The following is an 18,345-nucleotide window of genomic DNA, read 5'->3' on the forward strand; positions in this document are numbered from 1 at the left end:
AGTTACGTGAATTTTAATGAGAATACAAATGGTACTTTGTAGAAAGTTATTCAACAAGGTTTATGTTTAGCCACTTTCTTACTAGGTATGTATTTACTCGTAATTTCTCATTGAAAAGTGTCATCAAGAATATTATTTTTATATACTTATATATTTTTAATTAGGTACATATAAAGATAGATAATAATAATTGATATACATACTGTTTTCTTGTGAGTAGTAATGTTATAATATAGGTAATTTTCTTCTCACGTGTAATAAAACTCATTCAGAGTTCATTGAATAAAGATTTAGGTGTTTTATCAAATTTTGCTAAGGGTTTTTTTTGGAAAAGATACAAGTAAAATATGCATTTGTTTCTAGATATTCAGTTACAAGATATTGTACCTGAGTGATCCTTGTTTAACTTTGAGGGAGTGGCGATCTCACAAGTATGATTTTAACAGAATAACAAGCTATTTGTTTGCAACAGATTACAGTAGCGTAACGAGATCCCGATCGGATCCGTAGGAGGTTATTAGGATTTAAGCGACAGAGCGCCGCCTGTCTCCGGGCACAATGTTAGATAATTATGCAAAATTGCTTCTACAATTCGTACTCCCCGACTTTTTAGGGGCACTGCCATTATCTGTAATGGGAATGCTTTTTGATAATGTTGAATTTCATTGTAATATCTTTAGGGAAATCCTCGATGCGTTTCCTATTACGCTAATGTTTTTCAATAGATATAAGCACGAGTAGATACATCAAGAGATGCATCTATAGACAATCTTTTAGTGTACCTTAAATCTATACTAATATTAATAATATAAAGCTGAAGAGTGTTTTATTTGATTGAACGCGCTAATCTCAGAAACAACTGGTCCGATTTGAAAAATTCTTTCAGTGTTAGATAGCCCATTTATTGGGGAAGGTTATAGGCTATATATTATCCCCATATTCGTCAAGTACAGTGTATAGGCGTATAATTCTGATATATACGAGAGTGTTCATTCAATATTCTTCTATTAGTTCTTCCCTTTGCGATTTTATGTTTAATAATTTTATTATTATTTCTAAATTACCTCATTGAATATATAGATAGCAAATAAACGCGACTTAAGTATTCAATGCAATTTCACCACTATTGCGTTCCATTCTCGCATACATATGAATTACGCATATCGCCAATACGATTTTACCTGTGCCTAATATTTTTTCTTTTTCTGAATCAGTAACTCTACACGTACGATTGGCCGACCGCAGATTGCATAAATACGGCTTCGAGGCATGCAGCATATGGGATAACCGCAGAAAATGCACACACATCGACACACTTCCAATTCAATTCCTTGGATAATGTGACGAGACAAATCCTTCCTTATCAACCAGCGGCTTCGCTCGTCGAATGGGATAAATATCTCCTAGTTGGACGGTTAGACTTGTTCATCGGCTGGATGACTGGTGACCACTGGGTGCACACAGAGCAGTCGCATGGGTAATGATTGCAGAAGTGGACGTTTGCGTTCACCGCAACATGGTCCATAGACAATAATGGCATGCGGCCAATATTGTTGACTTTTTGTTTTGATATGAACAAATAGAGACTATCAGAACATAAATTATTTATTTGTAAAGATTCGAAATTTAAAATTCATTTATTTTAAGTAGGCTCAGTTTACAAGCACTTTTGATACGTCAGTTGACTATTTGGAAAGATTCTACCACCTGTTCGGAAGGCAGATTCTGCTGAGAAGAAACCGGAAAGAAACTCAACACTCGCTCTTTTAAAAAAAAACATACAATATTATAATATACAATTGAAATTAAATGCTTCTATGCTTCTTCTTGCTTTACGTGGTCAAATCAAACAACAAGGCATAAATCACTGACGCCGAGACAATGAGTCAAATCTCAATTGATAGTCAATAGAACAACTTCATGATTAATTGTAGCCCAGTTTAAATTTTTTGAACTCTCACTTTTTAATATTATCCTTATAATCATTTTATTACTTTAGAAGTCCAATGTTGAATTAAAAATCAACAATTCCACGTACCAAATCCAGAAGTTAATGATTTTATAAAAGCTCCGTTAAATCATATGTATTCGTTCATATACCTACAAAATTTTATAATATGATGTTTACCTAATTCTGTAATGTTACAATGTTAAAATTACCATATCAAGCATTTTAATTCTAATAGGCAATAGATTTAATAAGTTCATTAAAATTGATCTTTTATCTATGGGATAGTGTTAAGTTTATCAATGGTCTGAACAATACTATGATCGATGTGTCCTGCGCCGTCTATTCGAGATAAAACCACTGCAGTGTCCGCTTATTAGATTATATCTGAGACATTTCTATCAAATTTTATTTCTACAGCCTACTCAAGATTTTGAGTAGTGTATGTTAAGATTACGAGTTATTCGTTTATGATTATTTACTAAGACCATGTTTTTAGTGTTGGCCTTAATTAGTTACAATAGAATTTTAATTACCATCAAAAACTATATATATGTATGAACTTACAAAACTTGTTCTAAAGCTAATTGCTCATCTGTATCATTTATTAAAAACAATTGTTTAATTATTATTGGTAAACAAAGATTGGTTGATTTTCAATGAATTAAATTTAATTTAAAGAATTTTTGTGTCGTAACATTATGCTGTGTCTATCCTATGGTCCTTTTAATACTCGTAGTTATCTAACCAGAAACTTTAATTCGGATATTGATTTTCGCATGAGATCAATTTTAATATTTTTTCTTGTTCTTCTTTACTTGGCTTAGATCTGGTACAGGTTTTGGTAGCTAAATGAATGTTCTTCTTATAACAAACTTAACAAAAACAATTAGTGTTGGCGATTTGTAAGTTACATCCACTGTATTCAAATGTAAGTTAGCAAGTTAAGGATAGGTCAAGTATTATTTTTAAAGGTGACCCTTGGACAATGGAATTGTACTGCCAAAAAATTTCACCGAATCATTTCACCACGGCTAGGTGCCTCAACTGAAGAGTTGGCTCATTCTTTTGCTCAAAGGATCAGCCTGGATGTCCAACGCGGAAATGCAGCCAAAATTCTTGCCACTATTCCACGTGGGCATGATTTGTATAGTTATTAGGCTTAAGTTAATTTCAGTTCCTTATTGTATTCTTTCTCAATAAAAAAAAAACTTATTACATTACAAATAATTTATTAATTGGTATCGCATGTTAATATTACCAAAATGTTGTCCGCTCTTCGATAAACGCAATAGTAACGAAGCCATCTGTTCCACAAGTCCACATAACGGGGAGTTTGGAAAGTAAACAGAAAATATAATTTCGAAGCAATTTAGCGCGATATGTCCGCAATCAAATTGTCTCGTTAATATCCCTATCAAAACATTTGATTTGTGGCTGGGGTTGAGGTTATTTAGCCATTCGATGCTACGGCCCTTACTTATGTAGTCAATTATTAATCCCCGCTGTCATCGGCCGCGGTCAGACCGGACGAACAGCCTCCCGACTTTTCTAAAAGCCTCTTTTACAAGCATCCATACGTCACGTATGGTCTAAGTTTCATCTATTTTTAAGCAATGGGACAGTGAAGCAATTTAAATTTTTTACAAGAAGTGGAAAAACTATTATTAATAATAATTTGACCAGAAGCTTTTTATTTACCCTACGCAGAATATCTTTTTTATGTAGTTACTTAAGCACTTATCATCCCATAAACAGATTGAATATTTAATTCGGATCTTATAAAAAAGATCAATTTTATTTTTTAACCTGAACAATATAGTAAATAACTAGTAAGGTACGGTAGCTTAATACCGACAAAACATTATAATTAGCAGATTGCCAACAAACTGCTTACTAGAAAAACTATGAATACGTAATCATACGTACCTTTAATACATTGGGGTAAATCAAATATGATCCACAGATCAAAAGAATTCATTACAATGTGTAAATCACGATTTGCATGTGGCGCAAAGTATCATGAATATGCATCCCGAACGCCTGAGTCTGAACATTCTGTGCTACCTTTACAACACTCTCCTATTGCTCATAGCTACACTCTCGCTTTGTGCATTTGTGCAAAAAATATGCAGACATTTTTTTTTAAGTACATCAAATAATAATACCCAATTGATTTTTAATTTATTATAGAAAACCGTATAGTTAAATTTAGAAATTTATTTTATCTAAATGTTCGATTGGTTTGATTTACTTATGTATCTTCGGTGGATGTCACCAAATATTCATAAGTACACCAAATCGGAACTACGAGTATGTAGCTGGTTTATTGATATAATTGGAAGAACTTTACTAAGCTTATCAAAATAAAACCGTCGAGTTCAGGCTTATTTGCCTCGGTGCTATACGTTAGAGCATATATATATCAGAAAGTTTTGACCAAAATGTTAAAGCGTTTATATAAATAATCCTTCCTTAAGAATCTATTGGTTAAACTTGGTTAACCACGTGAAAATCATACATACAGACCGGCAGACGTAGCAGAGAGACTTTATTTTATAAAATGTACAGATTATGATTTGTGGCAAGCAAAGTTGAACGTCAGAACGAGCGCTCCGTCAGCCAGCAATGCTGACTGCGCATCAAACCGGACACTTGCCATTCCGTTCGCTTCCTGACCTTTTCCCGTTTCCCGGTTTGTTATGCAAATCCACCGGGGAAATTACAACGGGAATAAAAAGTATTCTCCTGTTTACCCGCTGACTTGGCGCCGACTGCGGGCCGAGTGTGAGTTCGCATACATCAACGGAAACCGCTTGAAAAGTACACTTTTGTGAATTCAATGTTTGCTTTTGCGATAACATTTATTTTTATTTTAGGACATTATTTTAGGTAATGTCACCTTGCACCTTGCCTTGCCCACTTTTGAGCACGAGTTTCGTCTCAGAATGTGAGGGCTTAGGAGCAATCAGGAGCAAATTAGGGCCACCACGCTGGCCCAATGCGGATTGGCAGACTTTCCACACGTAGAGAAGTAAGAAAATTATCAGGTATGCAGGTTTCCTCACCATGTTTTGCCTTTTGAGACACGTGATATTTAATTTCTTGAAATGCACATAACTGAAAAGTTGGAGGTGCACATGCCCCGAGCCGGATTCGAACCTACATCCTCCCAATCGAAGGCAGAGGTAATATGCACTAGGCTATGAAAAAGATCAAATTCTTGAAAACATATGTCATTTCAAGTATTATACAATAACAGATAAAAGGCTGTGACCATAAATAATTCAGATATAAAAGTATTAATTACTAAAAAAGTACAGCTAGTTGATCAAATATAGGTATACCAGCTAAAGCTCCGCATCCCAATAGCCACATTGATCCGAGAGTCGAACAGAAAAAGGTCTACTAAAAATTACATAATTACTTTACCGATACAACTGTTCCAAAGAAATGCAGAAATGACAAGACGATGACAAATGAGCCGCCGTCCAACACAGTCGGGTGGCGGACCTCATCAAATTATTCCCCACTTAAAAAATCTCCGTAAACAAAAACTCACCAAGGGAAAAAACATTCGAGTCGCGGGGTAAAAAATAGGTATTGGCAACATTGATTGATGCGTACTAATAGGGCGCGAAGGAATGAGGCCGCTGCGTAATTAAAGGAAAAGTGACATCTTCTGTCAATGACAGTGTGGCCAACTTTTAGAAATAGAACAGTCACGCCTTTTCGGGAGGAAGTGATTAGTGTTGCAAACTTATTAAAAATTATTGAGTGAAGGCAGCTAATTGATAGCCGGGATCGTTTCGACACACTTCGTTAGGTACTGACTTATTTTGTCATTCATTCAAACTTATTAATTTGATCTAGTCACGTGACAAAAGCGGGCACTCGTGATGGATGTTACAAAAATAACGAAAACACAAAAATGTTAGTATACATTAATTAAAGTAAATAAACCAGGCTATTTGCAAACCATTTTTAGAGTGACACCCGAATAATGAAGGGAACAATAAATCTTTTTCACTCCGAACGCGCTACCGCATAAAATTTAATCCTAATTTCGTATTAGCATTCCGATGACGTATTTCACTATGCTCACAAGAAACATGATGATATTTTTAAATTACCGAAACAAAAAGAGGCACAAAGTAACTCAGCATTAGTGAGCTAACACAAAATCGATAAAGAAAGTTGATACCTCAGAGGTTTTTGTAAAGCATCCCTTAACGTTGTGTACATATCATTAGTAATGCAAAATAATGGGATACGGACACCTCGTGCTGTTTGCGAGCTAATGATTAATGCCGTTCGCCATTAATTCTTATTTTTGATGAGAAATTTGACTTGTGCTGTCAGGCGCCGGATCCAGATTAATATAGGCTGACGCTGCAACTTATGGCACATTGTAACGCGCTCCGCACTGGGAAATGTTCCATCTATCTTTGTGATTTGCGTACGTAGGTACGATATCTACGTGTTTAGTTTTTTATAGCAGTATGTCATTCTATCAATTGCTTTATGTATACCTCAGACGTGCCAGAAAAAGCATTCTTACAAGCATACCTTGCTTGAATTAGCCTGCTATCTATTAGCAAACAGGTATGCTTTTTAGCATGTATATTCCAGGCCAGAGATACTCGTATTTAGGTACAGAATCTAAGAAATATGAGTATTCGAATAAGCTAGTACCAAATTTGTGTAGGTACACGGTGTAAAAATTGTAAATTCCACTCAGACGAATATCAAGCGACCACGGGTATCAAAGCAAACGCAATAAATAGTTCGGTTCACCGGCGGAACTATCCGAATAGTTTTAGCCATAAAAGGGCAAAGTACAAAGAGCTACATAAAATGCCAGTACGACCGCATCGGTGACAAACTCGGGAGGTATTCAGAGGGACTGCCGTGACTCGGCACCCTTTGCGCAACGCCCTACGCATATTAGCCAACTGAAAATCAAAAGTCGCTATTATTAATGGTTTCGCGCCATGACAATCTAAATATCTGTGCTGAAACTTGAGCCAAGCACGCGAAAATACTCCCAAACGGCGACGTAACCGTACAGTCACCAGATGCCATCTCCGATGTCATCCTTCAAATGGCAGCGAGGAAAAATTATTGAAGATCAGAAGCATTCAGAATCTTTATCTCGCGGATACAAGAGTTCATTTTATGACCATTAATTTTGTCTTTTCCTCGGGTGTTTTATCACAGCGCCGGAGCTCTGTCGCGCGTCTCATTAATCAAAAGCATTTGTTTACAACGAAGGGAATTTGATTTGATTAAAATAATTCGCAATATCCTTGATAAATATCACCCTCGGTCTTCGTTTGATCTTCGTTGAAATTAATGTTGGAGGATTCAATCACGCAAATGTTACCGCCGCGATTCCTGACGTTTTCTACTACACGCCGATGAAGTATAATTTTACATTAGCATGCCCTGTTTTGTTGTAATTTAATATGGCATGCCTTTCAAATTGAATGGGAATCAGCAGAGACAGAATTTTAACTGTTATAAATTGACTTATAGGAGTTCATCCACTTTTATACTAACAATAATCTTTTTAAAATTCAATTTACATGATTTAACAAACAGCCTTAAAGTTATTTGTAAAGGGTACAGCTTACTTTCAAAACTAAATATCACGTAGCTCAACCTTCTCTTCTTTCAGGGGATTCTATTAAATTTGGTTCAGCCATTCCAGTGAATGAGTCTGTCTGTTTTTTTTAATAAGGTTGCTTTATTGTTTTATTTTAATTACAGCCTGACACTTTTATTTCAATTTGCTGTATTGACAGAGACCTGCCTAAGTTAATCTCGAGTCTGAATGTCCTGATTCAGTTTAGCAATCAAACGCCAGTAAAAGCCGCAGCCAAGGGAGCTATCTCCCGTTCCAGGATGAGTAACGACCGACGTCACAACGATGCTCGCGTACGGCCGCCCGGCTTAACCCGACGCGCGACGATTAATCGGAGCTAATTCGAGCCGAATCGGAATTGAACCGGACGAATGCAGATCCGGACGATTTGTCCACTGTTAATTGAGTTGGATTGTGATTTACTGTGCATTGCACACTCCAAATTTTCGGCTGAAGGGGGACTTTGATCAGCCAACTTACAGGTAAACCTACTTACGGATAGACCAAGTAAAATCAAGTTTACAAGCATTTGTGAATTGTCAAGTTTGTCAGCTTTAGTGACTCTACTTAGTATGATGTGCCTTTATCTATATTTATAATTGCACGACTATGTTATAAAGAGGTAAAGTTTGTGGTATTATAAGAGGTAATCTCTGGATCTACTGAACCGATTTTAAAAATTCTTTTACCACTAGCAAGTCACTTTTTTGTTACATTTTTTCCCTCTATTGTCTTCCCTTTTATCAAAATTATAAGTTTTATCAAACTAATAGATATTTATACGAGTACTTAATAATTTTTGTATTAAGTTAACATTGTTCTATCTTTGTATCGATTTTGTCGCATTTTCCAATAAGATCTGTCTTACTTAGAACGACGTCATGGACTACCTAAAACTAAAAAGTTATCTTTATCAAAACACATTGAAGATAATGAAACCTACCACCTTACTTCACGTTGTTATTAAAATGAACCCTTTCCAAAGATTAATCACAATATAAAATGATCATTATTTAAGCAGAAAATAATCACGGACGAGTGCACTTGGAAGATGCAAAACAAACAGTACCTACAAATTATATTAAATCAGAGATAATCCTGTCAATTAATTGGACTTAGGGCAGAGCCGGTCGGCGCCTGCGCGAATCAAACGGGCCGGGCAAAGAAACGAAGACACCGCATACAATGTTGCTTGTTATAGATGTCAATATCGAAAATCATACGATGTTAACGCTGTTCATATGAATTATATGCTGCATGCATTATAAATGATCCTAGATTATCGCATAGATATGGAATCATTACATATAAATGCGAATATATGAGTTTGTTTGTTATGCTTTCACGCCTAAACCACTGATCCAATTTTAAAATCTAATGGAAAATTACATTATTAGTGAGTAGTAGTAGTTTTCCCACGGAAACTGGAAATAATCGGGTGGCGTATTTGAAATAAATATTATTTATTCTATAACTTGCACTTACAAGATTGTCATATAACATGATCCTCATGACAATCTTAATCCTTAGCCTTATCAATTCTGATTCTAGTTAGTCTTCAGGCTACAGCTATTTTACCAGTATTTTTATATACTTAGTCAGACTTTGTCAAAATATTTTGATTTTGAAAAAAATGCATTTTTACACTTTTGGTGAGTTTTTCGAATTCCTTTTTATTATGATGTATGAGCTTCTTAGAGAAGATTAAATAGTAAAACTCTACATATCCTTATATATCCTTATTCTTGATTGGATTGATCTTCCTCTAAGTAAGCACTTAGTATGGTTTCCATATTACTGTAAAGTTGACTATTCATAATCACTCCCGAAAAGCCAAATAAATGTGAATAATCGACTGTTAGTCTTCCTATTAGAATTTCATATTTTCTAGTAAGTTCTAAGGCTTCTCATACATAATGCTTACTATTACTTTATAATCTTTATAAGTCTTAATTTTAAATACAATATCTTACTATCAAGTTACAAACTTCAGTACCTTCTCAAGTGTTTGTTTACTTTCTTCCATTATATTCTCTGTACAGTGTGTACAGTCAAATTAAGACAAATTAAATTATTTCTAAGCCTAATTGAAATAATTAGTTCAAAAACTATATATTTCCTGAGCTAGATTAACTAGAGCTGAAATGTCAAGTTAGTATGCCTGTATTGGTTGTACTGTTAAGAATACCGAATCTACGAAATCATCATTAATTTTCATTATGCTCGTTTGTAAAAATCATTATTTAATTTATTTGTTTTACTTTTAATTTGAATTTCGTTGTCTCATTTTGTTTATTGTTGTTGTGTCTTTAGTATTAAGAAAATTTATCCATTGTACCTACCTAACCCATAATATGTCTTAACCTTTTATTTAATTTTAGAATTTAACTATGTTTTGGTTAAATTTTGTCTAGCAACGATCACTACTACGATTACATATTAAAAAAAATCCAAGTAAACTAGTTTTTCTTTATAGGTATACAAAATACTTGTTATAGGCATAAAATAATCAAACGGTCGGCAACAAAGCGCAAAATACGTTTTATCCCAAAAATTCCGGAGTAATTTCTTTAAAAACAGCCTTAATCCTACCCGTGGCGCGCGATCGGCTGACAGTGACACATCGGTACAAGGCTTGCTGTCCAACTGTAATTCTACCCATCCGACACTCCGGATCAGGGATATGTTTTATTTCCAAATCTATAGGATTAATTTGCGGAGCCTAACAAAAACCATTCGAATTGTTGTCCACGTAAAAAAGTTGTCTGGCACCTATTTTTACATTTCCGTCACCGTTTAACTCGGCAGCAAAAACTGCATTTGCAAAAAAACAAATTCGAAGTATTTTAATATCGCACAATTCATTTCAACGCTATTTGTGACTGAATTCCAAGTAGATCATGCTTAGTGGAATGCTTCCAATCATTTTTACCTACAGCAAATATTCATTTATTCCCTAGAGAGCCTAATATCAAAATCGGATACAAACACTCAATCGCGGCACTTGAAAATGAAGTTAAAACCGCGAGTATCGTTCAAGCCCGCCGATCAATCACCATCCATTAAACAAGAAAAGAAAAGCGTTTCCCCTAACCATTGGCCCTCGAATCGGGCCAATTTACATGAGAGCCGCATTTTCCTCGCATCGAGATTAGCCCAGAATGAGTTTGATGAATTGTTCTCCCTGCGCAGTCCCTCGCCCGATCCGGCGGCCGAGCGGTCATTTGTTAAAAATACACCCGATCCAACGATCTAATTGTCTCCTCTAATTTCACACTCCCCCGTGATATCTGCGAGCCGTGCAAATTAAAAAAGATTTTATTCTCTCGTTTAAACGAAACGATCTGTTTTGTTGATAAAAAAGTAACAAAATGAAAACAATAAAGTCACTATGAAACAAATTAAAACAATCAAAACAGATGAGTGAATATGTCATATTAACGTTTCCCGAGAGGTCCAAAACGTGTTCGTTATTAATCCAATCGATCATATCGCGTATGGTAAGCGTCATATCTTACCTTTCGAGATGTTTTACGATGTCCTCGTATGCTGCTCTACAATTCTCCCAAATACCAGATCTGTCGACAAAGAAAAATAAAATAAGAGAAATGAGGAAATAATACAGAAAGTAGGATATTAAAATCAGAAAATAAGGCCATAAAAGATGAAAAACGATGACTGAAACTGCCAGAAAATTTAAATAGATCATTTTTTTCACAAAGAACCTCTTTCTAGAATCCCAATTTAATAAGTCCTTAAGAAAAGACAAAACTTGCAACAAAGTGTTCTTAAGTATTTAAAAAATAAAAGTTCGCGAATGAAAAAGGGTTTTGAATGTAAAAGGAATAATTATGAGCACTCAATATTAAATGTTCCGTTAGACTGAGCGAGGGTCGAAGAAATTAATTATGTTTTTAAAACAATCGCTTATATTTGTGTCGTAACAACTCATGCGTGATCGTCGAAATTGTTTCTCAATTGCTTTAGCACTTTGTTTTCATTAAACTTTTCTTCGAGGGAATACTTCTTACAATAGTTAAAGGGCTCCGCTAAGGGTTTCGAATAATTCATTCTCATCCGATGTTTACCTACTTAAACGAAGTATACCTTTGTGTCCGTTTCAAAATGTGCTTTCTCGCTACCCTTGAGTAGGTACTTCTTGTATTGTTGGTATTGTTTTAGACACAACAGATTTATTTGATCACACACAATAAACCTGAACGCAAAAAGTCACATGTATGAAAAAAGCAGACTTATTTTACAATTTTACAATGAAAAATACAGGTTAAACACAACTCTTATGTAACTCGATATGTAAGTGAACGTAATACATGTAGGTTATTGTACTGACCGTTGAATCATGGGTGGCAGTAAGACAGTGGGGTAAGTCAAGTGAAGTCGCTGCGGGTCTTCGGGCGGAAGTGAGGGCAAGTGTTTGTATTTTTCTTATTGGATTAGCTCAGTCATTTAACCTGTATCACTTGTGACCCGTTTTACAGGCTTCCTTTCTATTCCCTGATGTACATAAGCTCATTACGGTTTAATTAGTTGTAATTGTTTTGGAGTTTGGCATTGGATAGTTTAGTTTTATTAGTAGTGCTTTGAACATACTTCGCTTTTCTTATGGGTAAACCACACATGGTAGTGTTAGAGCTGAAGTTAGCACGTTTAACACTTGCACTTGACAAAGGGATCTTCTGTCTGATTTTACTTTTCTATATTTGTGCACGTTTTACTTTTCTATTTTTGCTGTCAAAATATTTTTCAGACTTCTTCGACAATAGAAGAATCTTAATTAAATTAAATAGTTAATTGGATTCAATAAATTAAAGTTTACTTTTTACCATTAAGTTACCTCTTCACGTTTTTCACAAAAAACTAATTTTTGAACATTTAAATATTCTTCTTAATTTAATTTCAATTGGTACCTACTTTGGACTTTTGATACAATAATTCTTATTACACACGAGTATTAACTAGTTTGATTACTTCTTCTTTAAAGTAATCAAGCAAGCTTAGCTAACCCTATTCCGTCTAATGAGAATACCATAATGCATCTCTCTTATTGGACTGTATCCTTGGTGCAATTATACAACCAAGAGATACTACAACAACCATTGCTATACTAGATGGCGTTTGAAGTGTACTTTTAAATTTAACTATTCTTACATATTTTTCTTCCAGATTCTGACAATTTAAATGGTCCACGAAGTTCAAGTTACATACTCTCTACGTATACTGTTTTTAAACAGGCGTATTTTGTCTATTACATCTTGAATATTTAATTAGATTTTGATTTTCTAAAAACTTTACTGACTCTGCCGATATTATGACTAGATGCAAATGGTTCTTAGTTATATGAATGTTCAAGATCCGACAAGGCAGTCTGGCTTTGTAAATCTCTCATTTATTAATTAGTTCTAGGTTTTTTATTATTATACTTATTGATTTTCAAAGTTTTATATTGTGATTTGTTACTTATTGATAATCACAAATGAACTACTTCTTAACTTTAACTAAAAAGCACCCAGTTTATAACAACCTTTAATAATTTAATGAAAATCTACTGATCTGATTTTCTTAGAAAATGTATTATTTGATACTAACAAAACTATCCTTGAAACCCGTTAAAGCATATACAAGTATACATTTTATAAAAAAATATGTTTTCAAGCTATTACCTATCATCTTACTGTTTGTCTCGAGATAATAAAAACATATTTTTTATTCACTCTATCCGTTATGTTGTCATATATTTAGCCGTACAGATAATTATCACGGAGAACGCTCCGTGTAAACAATTTAGTTCATAAAACTATAAATATAGATCGTCTGTCTGTCGTTTACACTTCAATCAATAAAATTAAAATAGACACGCCATGCCATTATTGTTTCCCTCCGTGAAATAACCTCTACTGGTTGTCACACACGAGTTCAGTAGTGATCAAACTTTGGTTATTTGGCACAAATCACAATTGTATATACAGCATGTATTGTTTCTGTAGATGTTTATGTCTGTTGGTGTGTTTTAACGGTTTGTATTTGTCCGAGAACAGACAATTTCTTGAATTGTGATTTTTATCTTCTCTTTATCTTTTTTCATGACTATTATTATTATTATTATTTTGTGGTAGGCATAGGCGTCTCAATTTATAGTCATTTTATCTAAGGCAGAGAAGGTTTCTACAATTCGTTACAGAAAAATAATGTAAGTTAAGAATGCCAAAACGTCATAGCAGCTACTAAACTGATTTGGCTGAAATTTAAAACGAAGATAGATAATAACCTGTATTAACACATAGGCTATATACTTGCATCCCTGAAAAATCCATGGTTCCCGCGGTATTTGTGAAAAGCGAATTCCACGCGGACAAAGTCTCTAGTGGACGTCTGCTAGTAGTATATTCGTACAATAATTGTCTGTCTGGGATTATCAATGGAAGATAGACGAGATTATTGAGCAACATAAGATACTTATCTGGAATAAATTCACGATTTCCGCGAGGTTTGTGAAAAACTGAATTTAACGCGATCGTAGTCACGGGGTCAGCTAGTCACACTATCACATCACACATAAAGGCGAAAGTTTGTGTGTGTAAATATATTTGTTCTTCATTTACGCTGCGGCTACTGAAGCGATTTGGCTGAAATTTGGAATGGAAATAGATTTTACTTTTAATTAACACATAGGCTACTTCCGGAAAAATCCATGGTTCCCGCGGGATTTGTGAAAAACAGAATCCCACGCGGACGAATTCGAGGGCGTCCGCTAGTATAAAATAAAAATGACTGTAAAAGGTAAGACAAAGTCTCATACATTCACCCATAAAACTTGACCCATAGCTGTTGCCGAGTGTAGGTTGATACTAAATTAATTCCAGCGGGCGATGGTGGGAAGCCACAGTTTTACGTAACCAATATCCGCTGTAAGCTTACTTTATAACAATTTATTTGTTTATTGACGTTTTATTTAAACGAACCGTGAAACACGTCAATTTGTACGAATTGGGCTTTAACATTATTATTTTGAGCTATTTATTCGTATATTTAAAGTTTAACAGATACAGAATCAGTCATGTAATAATTCCATTACATATTCGTATCTACTTTCGATTAAAAACAGTTTTATCTGCAATATAATCTCTGATATGAACTTCCACTGTTGGAAATAGGCCTTTTGCTACTTGCATGGACTGCGAAACACCACTGCCAGCATCCAGTGGCTCCCTGCAACCTAATTGATGTCGTCGGTCTACCTTGTGGTATACCGATCAACACTGCGCTTTCCGGTGCGGGGAACATAAGTTCTTCAGTAGATATAAACTTCTAGTTTTGTTTATTACATTGTACTCGTATATACCTAATTGTTGTAGTTCCTTTAGGATTTGTCTTAAGTCATATTGAAACGCCCGGTCCTGCAGTAAATGTTTTAAAGACGCTAATGGTCATTAAAGTTTATCTTAATAAAATTAACTACCATATTGATCGTAGCAGTCTCGAAGTTTTGTAAAGCCGTCAAAACGCACTTTTTCAATATGATCAATATTCCCCCTTCCCCTTTAACCGAAAAGCCTGTGTCAGGAGTGGGTATAACATTAGTCCAATGACCAGCTCCTTAATCCTGGAGCTACTGGGTGACATTGAAGCGGCGTGATGGGTCTTAGCTTCGTCTAAACTAATATTATAAAACTGAAAAGGTTGTTTGTTTCTTAGGTTGAACACGCTTATCTCAGGAACTACTAGTTTGATATGAAAAATTCTTTCAGTGTTGGATATAGGCTATATATTATCCCCGTATTCTTCTGGGAACCAGAACCACTCGGGTGAAACCACGCGGCGTCAGATAGTATTTCCCTAAGGTGAGTACTTACCCTGCAGTGGGCTATTAAATTGGTTGTTAGTGCGAAGCTTACCTTGCTAATGCTTCCATGTTGTGCATCGGCTGCCCTTTGATGATGGACCCGTCAGGCCTGGGCACGCCTGGGTGTGGCATACCCGGAGACATGAGCGCGTGCTGGTGCATGAAGCCCATGGGCCCCAGGTGGGTGGGGGGTGCGTTGTACCCGTTCGCGAGGAGCGGGGACTTATCCATGCGGGCCATCTCTGGAACAATGGATTAACATATTTATTTACAGTTTGGCAGTCGAGTGGTACAGTTGGTATGATAATGCGTGTCTAAAATCCATGATGAGCATGGATGTTTTTTAATGTCTGGGTGGTATATATATTTACAAATGTTTAAATGTATTTTCTTAATTATTTAAATTATCTACGTGTGTGAAGTCTGCAAATCCGGAGTTGGGTCAGCGTGGACTATTGGCCTAGCCCCTTTCATTCTGAAAGGAGACTCGTGCTCACCAATGAGCCAAATATGTGTTGATAATGATATATGTATTATATACTCAGAGGCACAATTATCCGCTTACTTTAATATGACGCGAGTATATTAAATTGGGCAGATAAGTGTGCTGAGTATATTTACATCTATTTTCATCAGTACCTTAGTACCAATAACATTAGCAACGTTTATTTTGGTGCTAGATGCTTCCATGGAGGGTTGGCAGTCTTAGGATGAAGTTTGATTTCTATAGAAATTATAATTCACCATCGGAAAGCACTATTATAGATAAAACTTTAAGTCTCTCTCGATTTCTCATGACGCGATTAACTTTAATTTTTAAATTACGTTTTATTGTCGGACAATTAAGGCTCTGGATCGGAATCTTTGAAACCTGCAACCTCACAGAAAAGAGGTAGTCACCCATAGTTCGGTAGGAGCAGCTGACAAACTTCAGTTTTCATAAAATGAGGAAGGTCTGGCCATCACGGGATCCATCCATAGATAAGATAACAAGATATTTATATTATAACATATATGGTTGCTCGATTGAAATACATGAAAGTAAATGAGTGTTTAACAATGACACAATAATGATTCGATCGACTGTTGTTTAAAAGTTGTCTAAAATAATTGAAATTCAAAATACAAGAACGACAAAATAACATTCGCGGCATGGCGCGGCGTGTCGCTGGTACTCGTAAGCTCCTGAGCAAAAAGGGCTTATGAAAATTCGGGGCGTTATTAATAATAATTTCAATTTTCAATTCCTTCTAATAAATAGCATACCACTTAAATGTAATCGCGTACCTACCCAGGTAAAATCCAATTAATACCCAGTATTATCATTTAATTACCCGTTCCAATAATCGAATCGCCCATAAAACGGTGTATCAACAATAATAAAATGAGCAATGAATTCCGAGACTATTGTTTTCTGGGCACCACAAACAACCCGTGTAAACATTTGGGGGGTGTACAAATATTCTTAAAATGACCCCCTATGGGGGTTCGCTGGTCTTTCCGTGCCCCCCTGGAGGTCACCAAACTGGGGTGTCGGAAACAATTAACAAGGTGTCGAATTATACACGAATTAACGTTTGGACCGTTAAGGAAAACCCTTTTCCATTGTGCGGTACAAAGGATTTGAGGATCGCTGAGTATTTAATATGTGTTTCGCTTTGTTATACGATTAGGGAACAGGTATTCGGAAAACTGAAGACTGTTTCGTTACATGTAAATAACAATATCACTCATAAATTATTCGAGGGATAACATCACTATAACACACACGACACCGCAGAATAGTGTCCTTCTGATCTAACTTTCACTGTAGAAACCATTCTTTCCTAATATAAGACTGATCAGATACTTAAGACATATACCGCAAATGCATTTGAAAATATAGGTCAGTAGTTTTGCCAAATATTGCTGGACAAACTATTCCCTTCACTTTCTAAGTCGATGGGATGAAAGGCCGAGATTACCGAAGAGAAACCTGAAGCAGGACCAATATGGCTGGACGTGTTACAAAGCCCACTACAACTCCGCTAACTCCTCAAAAGGCCGCTTTTAAAAATCTCAAAACTAAATGTTCCTTCAGAATCAACCAATGGATCAGATCCTCAGATCCAGTACATTCATCTAACCAAAGAAGCAATTAAAGTTAAAGTTAAAGACAAAACTCAACATTTAAGAAATACGCTGTTTATTACATGGCATCTCGTTTGATATACCAGTCTTAGTTTATAAAGAAAAGAAGAACGAAAGATAGAAAGAGTTCAAGTTAACAAAAGTAATTAAAGTAACTGACAAAACTCAACATTTAAGTAATACGCTGTTAACGACTAACCATGACATCTCATTTGATATAAGAGTCTTAGTACATAAAGAAAAGAAGAACGAAAGAGAGAAAGAGTTAAAGTTAACAAAAGCAATTATAGTAACTGACAAAACTCAACATTTAAGAAATATGCTGTTAATCACTAACCATGACATCTCATTTGATAAACCAGTCTTATTACTAATAGATGAAAGAAAGAGATAAAGAGAAAGAATTTAATAAAAATAAAGACCAAAATAGGTATGTAAGTGATCGAAAGTTTCCCAGTCGAGGTTTATACAAAGTTACAGATAAACAAACATTATGACCAATGGACCCTGAATTAATTTGGGTTTATTTACTTAGTTAACAGGCTCGGTTATCTCCTAAACCATACGCAGCATTTAATGTATTTGTTGTTGGCTTTTACGCGTTTGTTTTCTTAGTTGTTTTCATTTGAACCGAAAAACAATGCTAGTTTGTAGTAAAGGTAACTAAAATGGTAATATAAATATGTTTACAAAGTTACCTTTTAATTATAATGCGGCAATATACTCCACATTTAAAATACATTTGTATACATGTTAACT

General features: G+C 35.2%; 1 protein-coding gene across 2 annotated transcripts in view; it reads right to left on the bottom strand.

Moving 5' to 3' along the window:
- Window positions 1-18,345, bottom strand: part of LOC112044740 (dachshund homolog 1) — a 206,244-nt gene that overhangs the window by 86,311 nt on the left and 101,588 nt on the right. For both annotated transcript variants that reach the window (XM_052883449.1, XM_052883448.1), the window contains exons 4-5: window positions 15,509-15,698; window positions 11,114-11,173 (exon numbers count right to left, since the gene is read on the bottom strand). In XM_052883449.1, the coding sequence (XP_052739409.1) occupies window positions 11,114-11,173; window positions 15,509-15,698 (250 nt within the window). The remainder of the gene's footprint in view (window positions 1-11,113; window positions 11,174-15,508; window positions 15,699-18,345) is intronic.

This window comes from Bicyclus anynana, chromosome 9 (genome assembly GCF_947172395.1).
Source record: "Bicyclus anynana chromosome 9, ilBicAnyn1.1, whole genome shotgun sequence".
NCBI classification, from domain to species: domain Eukaryota; kingdom Metazoa; phylum Arthropoda; class Insecta; order Lepidoptera; family Nymphalidae; genus Bicyclus; species Bicyclus anynana.